Here is a 9,563-nt window from a genome sequence, read left to right on the forward strand (position 1 = left end):
ATTCGATCGTGCTGCTTTCTTTTGAACGGATTGTAATCTTGAAAGTAGCTGCTGAGGTAGACCATATAGCATCGAGGTACAGTTATCTAATTTCGAAGTAATAAAGGCATGAGCAACAATGGGAGGCCTTGCAAATTGATTTTATGTGTTCCTCAAGGTTAAAACAATCGTCAAATGACGCTAAGATTACGTGCAGAGGATGATGGTTCAACGGTCACGTTGCCGATTTGATGATTTTGCTTCAAAGTAGTTTCAATAGACTAAATGCCCTGCAGGCAGAAATTTTCACACAATTTCCACTAAAAGGTTTTGCTCCAAACTTCTTAAGAATATCAGGTGTTTGCCCAGAAATTACAAGCGATTCCAAAATTTGTATTTTTATTGGATAAATTCTCCGAGCTTGTGCATTGAATATAAGTCGCTTGGTTGTCGCCAGTTAGGAATTCTACGCTTCTGGTCAGACGGCTGGGCACAGTCTAAAAGTTGTTGTTTATTTAATGATCTAGCACTCACACTTTGATATATGACATTGTTTTCCAATTTTTAAAACTTAATTTTTGAAATAGTAAACTGTTCAACTTTGGCAGCCTGAGCTGGTTATTATCAGTTTTTACGGCTGAGTACATGTATGTGTGAATGTATGTGTATATGCATGTATGCATGTGTGTATGTATGTGTGCACGTATGTATGTATGTATGTATGTATGTATACTGAATTGACCTCTCCACCAATGGGGCTTTTCAGGGCTAAATTAGAAACAACCACATTATAATATAAGATAAACATAGTATTTAAAAATACTAACTGACAGGAGGCAGACCAGTTGGCTACATACAAAGTGCACAACATGAGTTGAACTGTGACGCTGGGAAACCGAGAACAAATCTAGTAAGTAGCAAGGTCTGTGGAGGGCTGGAACCTGGGAACATCAGATTACAAGCCCTCACCACTCGGTCACACTGCCTCCACATTTGAATCGTCCGCATGGATTGTTTTCACTAAAAAATCGCTATTTAGTTTGCGTGAGGTGGCAGACTAAAGAATGATCCCTAAAGGACGCAGGACCATTAGGCAACAACACCGGAACAGAATACCAACCTAGTAAATTTTGTTTTATGATCTACCTATTTCTGATACAAGGGATCAATTGACGAAGAATTAAATGGACGGAACAGCCACCCAGTTTTTGGGGTTATAGCTAAACTGTGTACGGTGTAGGGTCTTTTCTGTTCAAAAGATCAGATTTCGTTCACCCATAGTTTCATTCTTTATTTCCCACATTTTGAATGAATTTTCTTTGCTATTCTCTATCATACATCAACACATCTGTTCTTTCTCATTCAACTGCACATTCTCACATATTCAGCGGCCTATTAGGATCTCCGAGATTTTTGGCGCATGCTGCCTGACACCAGGAAGGCGGATTTTTCTCCCAATACAGGTGACCAAAGGATCTAACAGCTGTGTAGTAAGCATCCGCACCCAGTTTCTTGCATCTTTTCTTTTTGTTCAGCAGATCCCCGAGACTGAACCGGCGTTTTCCATTTTTTTCGCACAGTGTGTACATGTCGCTTTTAAAGGCCTCATCACATTGTCTCTGATCCCATCCGTAGAGCTCTCCCTGGAAAGGTTGACCACACACATCCATTACAACAATTCAAGCCGAATTCTCGAAATTTAGCAGAACGAAGGTTAATATCAGTTGTAGTTTTATTAATAGTAAAATTCTTAGGTAATGCTCCAACATTTTAAAATGGGCAGGGGAAGACTGGGGGCAGGTACCTTCAGTTTGGGACCTTGTTTTTATGATTCGTAATCCACAAATATCGGTTGTAATACTATAAACTGACTATATAATTGTAAAAAAGAGAGAACGTAGCGTGGCGTGAAGACTTACGCAGTAATAGCAAACATCGTGTTTGTTGCAAGCCGGAGTGAAGGTTTTTTTGTAGGGAGCCGGTAAGCCAAGCGGGACACTGCATCCATTGGCATTGATTTTACAATCTGACGTTGAGGTCACTTCCCAACTCATCGACAACAGCAGCAACCACATGAATGTGAGAACAGACAAGTTACCCATGATAATCCTGTGAAGAGATGATAGACTTATTCACATTTAAGGGCATAAGGTAATCCGGGATTCCACTGGTTTTTCCTTGATTACGTTCTGTGATTAGTTTAAAAAACTCGCGTCATCTTAACCAATTGGATGCAGAACGCGACGTGGTCACTGGTGAATTCCGCGCTTTGGAAAGATTTGCTTGATTTGCTTTGAGTGATCATCGGTTCTTTAGTAAATTTGCTTCTGTCATAATTGGCTGTTGCCGCTATTTTGCCTCTGGTTTTACGTCACTCATTTAAAATGCGCTCCGAGAATTCATTTCTAATTTCTTTCGATGGAAACTTTGAAAACCCACAGATGAGGATGGACATCGCGCGTAAGTTGTCGTTACACAACTCGAAATAATTCTGCTTTAACTTGAACGTATTTGTTTTTAGAAGATCATAGCCATAGTTTCAAGTTTAAGTGAAATAGTATTAGTTTGCCCTCTAAAGGGGTCTTGTTACGCAAAGTACAGAAGTATCAAAAGCAAATCGAATAAAATCGACAAAACCTAAGAGCTCGCTGTGAAAAAAATGTAGGTTAGACGGGATGAATAGTGTGTGACAGCAAATGACCAGATAGTTTACTGTGGCGAATAAAAACTAAAATAAAGAAAGAATGACGCCAATATCCTCTCTTTTTTATAGTTTAGTTTTCATCAGATTATTTAAATGAAAATAGGGAAAATTTTCGAAGCGTGAGGATTATATTCTCATGGCGAAAAAAAGGATAATACTAAATCGCACGAAACTTTATCTTTCTTTCTCCGAATTGTTTCTTCTTTCCTAACAAGACTAGTGCTGGAGATACATGTGATCGGCAATTTGGACACAGAATACAAAAGATATGAAAAATGTTTGGTGGGAAAAAATTTTAAACATCGTACGTTAAGCTTAAACACAAAGAATATTGCCCTATTTAAGAAAAAAGGTACTTGAGGATTAGCATTCATTTACCTACCAAGGTTTTTCTCCCACGTTTTCAGAATTTGTGATCCTGGTAAAGTTAAACCCCAGAGGAGTTGTAGATAAATGACGAAGAGGGTCTTTTTATTTCCTAAGTAGCCCCTTATCTTTCGCGAATGGCTAATGGATCTAAGTTTGGCGTGTGAATTTAGACGGATGTACTGTAGTACCTTAAGATTATACTGTGTTGACCTCGGCTCTTAACTTTTTTATTTGTGTAAAATGTTTTTTCAAAAGTACAAATTTCGGATGTCAATTGTCTATTAAAATCGGTTTTCACTCAAAATTGTAAAAGGTTTAATTGTTTACTTACTATTTCACTTTTGCCACCTTTTTAGACTGCGAATCCAATTTTACTGGAACGAGTTCAGTGTTATTAAAAACTGAATAAGCCATAACTCGCAATTAAACGGAAAACGTTTATTCTAGTTTTCATAGCTCGGTCATACTCGCTGAAACCACATTTCAATAGGTTATTTATCTTTCCCCACCCTCCCATCCCTTCCCAACATTATGATAACATTCTTGAAAAATCCTTCAGTCACTCCAACGAAAGATAAACTGAACAAGTGCAGAGCTTAAAACTACTGAAGGATCTTTAACTCCATTTTCTTTTAATCAACACTTTGAACCCCTATAAAATCCAACAATAAATCATCTTGATCTGTCCTTAGCAGTTTTCTCTAACTCCCTCTACAGTTAAGACGATTAAATGTTGACCCTTCAAACGCTCTAGCCCAAAACTGATAACTATTTCGTTTGACGCACAATGCGTTTTTCTCATCATAGAAAAATCGCCTTTGATTGATCCACAGTTTTGTCCTCTAACCCCTCTACACTCAGGATCTCAACAGTAATTCTCCTTACTGTCTGTCATACAACTTTTATGATTTGGGTTTGGAGAATTTGGTATTGGATTGGCTAATGATTTCTTAATAGTCATTTCTCTTAATAGTCATTTCTCGCTTGGTGTAGTATTGATATTGTAAGGAGAGATTCTGTCTTGGTCACTCATGGGAGTTAAAGAGTTGACCATTAAGCCTCGAAGTGTGCGATTTTTGCCAGATTCCGCTTTAATGTCGCACTTTTGTGAAAAAAAGTGATAAAGTAGCCAGTGAATTAGTATGGTACATAGGACGTTGCGTTCTATCAAGATGCAAATCCCTATTGAAAAGAAAGCTTCTAAATAAATGCTCACTTAGAACTGAGGACTGACGCATTTGTCATGAACTAATGAAAAAAAAAAGTTTTAATGTAAAAGTTGATATTCCTTAAAAAATGATGAAACGCAAATTTTAAAATTGAAACGGTGAGAATAACCAATCCCAGTAGAATTTTATGTCAAGTCTACTAAATGAATTTAAAGAAAATGTGTATATTGAGTAAATTTCATTAAATTATCGTTATCACAAACCATGGGTAATTACGAAAGAGGAAGAGCTCTCTACTGCAAACAGTGCAAGCAATGAGATATGGTAAACTATCTTTTCACTGTTTGGAAGCTTTTAAGCAGGTCACTTTTTAATAGGAAAATTAAAATGAAAAATAACACTGGAAAACTCTTTTTTTACAGAAAGACTTGATTCTAAGGCCAAACAGTGTCAAAACGAGTTGTCTGTAGGGCATCGAAGCGCGAAATCCGACATTCACGATTTTCTCTTTGATAAATGAATAACATCCTTTCATTTGGCGACCAAGCTCAAAATCTATCATCTGTCTTTGTCTCTTCCAAAAATTCCTGTTTATTAATCTGAAATTAAACACCACCTTAAAAATGTTATCAGAAATAAATGCAAAAAGTCTTTTTAACAAGTGTCTCCTTATCAGTCCGCAAACACGGAAGCCAAGCTCTTAAAAAGCTAAAACAACCTGATGCGAACAGACCCTCCAAAATCTCAACTTGTGGACGGCTATCAAAAAATGTTTACCAGTTTGCCAAAAAAACTTAATAACAGCGTACCATTTGCCTGGCTTTTAAACATCCTATCTCTATAAGATAATTTGATTTTTTTTATGGGCGATGTAGATGACAGAGCCTTTCCTCAATACAGTACCATAGTACTACTGTACCTTTTCGCTGTCTTGCGAGACCCTTGAGGTGTACTAAAATCTCACTTTGTAAAAAGGGAACAAAACTTTTCCCACTCAATGCGTGCGAAGCTGACAGACGGACTGAAATTCAACCTAAGTTTTACTTCTTGAAACTTTTGGAAAAGTACACAAATAGCAGATTATTTATCAAAACATGCGTCATTTCATTCTTGAGAAATTAGCTGTCACGCATAGGTAAACTAATATGTGCAATTTCGTCGTCAGGGCGGTAAGCGGTAAAAACGCCCCCGAGCTGAGTTTACTTATTCGCAGGCTTTTCTTCTTTCAGAAATAAACACCATTTGTCGCTATTTGAAAATGATTTTATATAAAAAGGCTTTTCTTTATTAACAGGAAATTTATCGGTAAATTTGGACAATATTATAACATATTGCACGACAGTAAATCGACTAAAATGTTTTTTAACGTCAGTTTAATTTTTTAGGAATCAGAACTCGTTGCTGTTCGTTTTTAGTGAAAGACTAATATAAAACTGAGATCAATCCAAGCCAAACTGTTTTTCTTAACCTCTTGTGCTGGCTAGTGTGGCAACTAAAGTAAAAAGATTGACGAATTGACTTTTTTAGTTGGTTTTATTTTGTTGAAAACCATCCTTTCCCCCCCCCCTCTCCCCCTCAAGGAAATATAGAACAATTGAAAGAAAGGACATGTTTGAGGTTCAAAATACAACCGAGAGAATGCACATTTTACAATTTTTTATTGCTTTCTAGAAAGTACAGTTTACTACCATATCATGCCATTCAAGCTAGTTAGCTTTATAGCTTGAGACATAATCTTTTAACAATGTTGGCCTTTCAGTTGATCGCCTTATTTGGATCACTAGGACTTTGTGTACACGTATTGGTGCACCAAGCGGGGGAGAATTGTTCGTAGTGCGCATGCCCGAAGTAATGAACAGAATTGTAGCAGATTTCTGCGCCAGCCTCGTAGCGTTTCACCTTATCCGAAATGACGCTTTTAAGCCAATTCCACGCTTGTGTCAAGAACCGTTTTCTTGTTGAGGTCGTCTGGCAGAATTGGTACATATCAGTTTTGAAAGCTGTGTCGCATTGGGCAGGACTCCAGCCATACAACTGGCCCTAAGTGGGAGAGGAAAATGAAAGTAGATAAGTAGTGAGTTATCGTAATACCATGATTTATTTTCACTCCTCACTTCAACTCAAACAGTCCTCTTTCTTTTAGGGGGAACTTTGGAGAGCTTGCATCACAGGGAAGCGGTATCAATTACCCCTATGTGCCTTATACCGTACGTATTTTGCCACATGTTATGTGATGTCAGGAAAAACTTACACAGCTGTAGCAGACATCATGTTTATTTCAAGCGGGAGTGAACATCGTTTTTTACACTAAAGGGAGGCCACAGGGAATACAGCAGCCATTGACGTGCACTGGACACGAACTTGTGACCCCATATGTTTTGCCGATGGCCATCTGCACTGTAAAGGCCTTATAATCGTGATTTAAGTGCTTTTGAGAGGGACTGCTGAACCTATCAGCTTTTGAAAACTAAAAGAAAGAGTTGGAAAGGAAATTTTTGAAAATTATCTCAAAAAGATTTTCTGAGTGAAGGACCTTTTTCAGGGGTCATCTCTATCTAGCTATAATTACGCCTTTATTGGAATATCGAGTTGACTACCACTGTGTATAGGGCTGGATCAGTAAACAGTACTTCATAGCCCTTTACACCCTAATATTAGTATTCATATTCTCCACACTATTCTCTTTATATTTCCTCTGGTACTGACAAGGAGAATTTGTCCTACAATCAGGAGCTTCCTAAATTGGTGAACCTCTCCTTTATTCTCATAACCTTAAGGTGATTCCTCAGAAAAAAAAATTAAACAATAATTCTACACTTTCCTTAAAAGTTTCCTACCAATGCCTGTTTCGAAAAATACAATTTAAAAAATAGGTCACCGTGTCTATTTAAGAGATAGGATGGGCCAAACTTACCTTGTTTATGCCTGTACTGGCACTAAATACGCGAGTCATTTCATCGCTTCACGGTACATTTTGCTGCAGCTGGAGGCAATGGATTTTAAAGTAACACTTGAAACAAACTCGATAGGTAGAAAGTCTCGAGCGTATGGGACAATTTGATATATGTTTTGTAGAAAAATTACGCAATCTTAAACGACATTGACTTCAAACGTACCTCGAGTAGTTGCTCTCAAGGTCATAATCTGCATGCTCGAGTAACGGGCTTTGTGCACGCTTTTAGCGATATCTTTTTTCCCTTAGACGATTCTTTATTTCAATTTCTCCAATCTAAAGGGAATAGTTTGTTCACCAAGATTATGCAATGAAAAACATAGGTCGCCGTGCTCGTTCAAGAGCTAAAGATCATCTTACTTCTTCACGTGGATTGAAAAACAATGCCGTGTTCTCAAAATGCGCGCGCGCTCATTCCCCTGATTACGTAATTTTTATGCGCAATACATATTGCAAGGTGAAATTATAAGCCAGTCAGTCACTCTTAGGGGTTAAAGGAATAAAGAATAAAGAGTTATTCTGCTTCTTTCGTCTAGCTCTGAAAGCAGCTTTAGGATATGTGCCTTTTTTCATAAGAACATCGGCAACACAATGAATAAATTAGCCTCGAGAATGCAAACTCATTTTAGGTCATCAGGGGAAAAAATAGTGGATAAACAAACTCGTTCACTTTTCTTATGTCCAAGGGACTTTACGTTTATCGACACCGCACAAGGCTCAGTTTATGTTCTCGTACAATGAGTTTATTGGAGATCTCAGGTACCGTTGTTCTTGCGACCAAATCAATAAACCTCATGTTCATTCCGAACAGAATTTTTTAAAAATGTACAATCCGCACAATGTACAATTATGTAAATATGTACAGTCCGATGACGAAATAAGACCGAAGAGTTTACTTTAAGCGTAAACTCATTAAAGTAGACTTATTGTCAAGTCAAATAAACTTATGATTTCAGATGTGCTGCCTTCAAATGTGAAATTAACTGTATTATGGTCAACTGTTCCACGCTCCCCAAGTCAATGGAATTTTTTACATGGCTTGCTGTAAGAAGCACGAGTTTTAATCTACCTGATAACTTTACAATATCTGAAAGTGGCGATGATTTACTTAATAGCTGCCCATGTACGCGTGATACATGTCAGCTGAAAGTAAGAGTTCTCTGGTGCCTGTGGGTCACGCGGAAAATTTGAATTAAAAAAAATCAACCAAAGCCTTCAAATAACTAAGACTTCGTTTCATCATTGGCGGGGAAGCAAAAATTATAATCACTGTGTAGAATTTAATTCATCACCAGTTTCCTGTACGGGAAAGAATAACCCTCAAAAATGCGCCCTACTCCCGACGTAGGCCAACAGGTAATACAGGCCAACAAGTAATACCGTCCAACTTGTGTCGAGGAGACATGGGTTCGATTCCGTTCGAAACCCTAAACAGAAGGTCTTTGAGCAGAGTATTTTGGGAAGTGAAATAAAAACAGTACGAAGATGCAATAAACCTCATGGCGCTACGACACGAGTGGCTGTGTGCCAGAGGTCTGTAAGGAGCCACTCCGTTTGCGAGCTCGAAACAAGCGAACTTCCTTGCTTTTTGTTCAGTGCTTGCGCTAATGGTAACTTAATTGCAAGCTGTGGATAACGCTCTAGCGATTTTTTGAGGGACAAAATTAACATACGAGTAGCTAGGGTGCTGGATTGGAGCAGATTGTGATTAGTATTTTTTTTGGTAAGGATGAAGTGTTGAAATGATAGTTATTTGATTTTAACGGATCTCAACCAAAAAATAATTATTTTTTCTGTCACCTTGCGCCTGGATAAGGGAGCAAGAAAATAATGATAAAGAACATTTATTTAGAACAGTGCGCGACTATAATGTATTAAAGAGAACAAAAACTGACTAAAGCCACAGATAACGCTGGAAAAATTGAGGCCTGACTAGACTATTTGTACAAAGTACTCCGAAAGAGAGCTAAGAGGACTAAGTAGAGCCAGGCCTCTTGCAGAACTCTCACCAGCTCACATCAAACTTCTCACGAATGAAGAAGCGCTCGTGCCGTAGTGTTAATAATGAGGGCGTGTTAGCAGGTCACGGTAAAACCTCACCGTCTCCCTTAATTTGAATCCAGGCAGAGTCAGCCATGTTACCCGGCCTATCATTCTATAAAGAAGAAGAAAAAGAGGTAGAAGTAAAAGAAGAAATAGTACCTTACACACCTATACCAGTTTTATACAAATGAAGTTTACCTGGAGTTCAAACTATTATTAGAAGGAAGAAAAATCGAGAAGGTTTGAAATACTAACTATCGTTGTCCATTGGTTGATAACCGCGAAATGAGAGGGGCATGGGTTCGAGACAGGCCCATTAGATATACGGGAACTTTGAAAAATTATA

The 9,563-nt window shown here is 38.0% G+C and overlaps 1 protein-coding gene across 1 annotated transcript; it reads right to left on the reverse strand.

Moving 5' to 3' along the window:
- Window positions 1-1,255: 1,255 nt before the first annotated feature.
- On the reverse strand, window positions 1,256-3,165 carry LOC131795553 (conodipine-P2). The gene is made up of 3 exons (XM_059113135.2): window positions 3,066-3,165; window positions 1,899-2,088; window positions 1,256-1,622 (listed from the first exon to the last, which is right to left on the reverse strand). Exons 2-3 carry the CDS (start codon window positions 2,079-2,081, stop codon window positions 1,356-1,358), a joined length of 450 nt encoding a protein of 149 aa, XP_058969118.2. The 5' UTR covers window positions 2,082-2,088; window positions 3,066-3,165; the 3' UTR covers window positions 1,256-1,355.
- Window positions 3,166-9,563: the final 6,398 nt, after the last annotated feature.

Source organism: Pocillopora verrucosa, chromosome 3 (assembly GCF_036669915.1).
Source record: "Pocillopora verrucosa isolate sample1 chromosome 3, ASM3666991v2, whole genome shotgun sequence".
Taxonomy (NCBI): domain Eukaryota; kingdom Metazoa; phylum Cnidaria; class Anthozoa; order Scleractinia; family Pocilloporidae; genus Pocillopora; species Pocillopora verrucosa.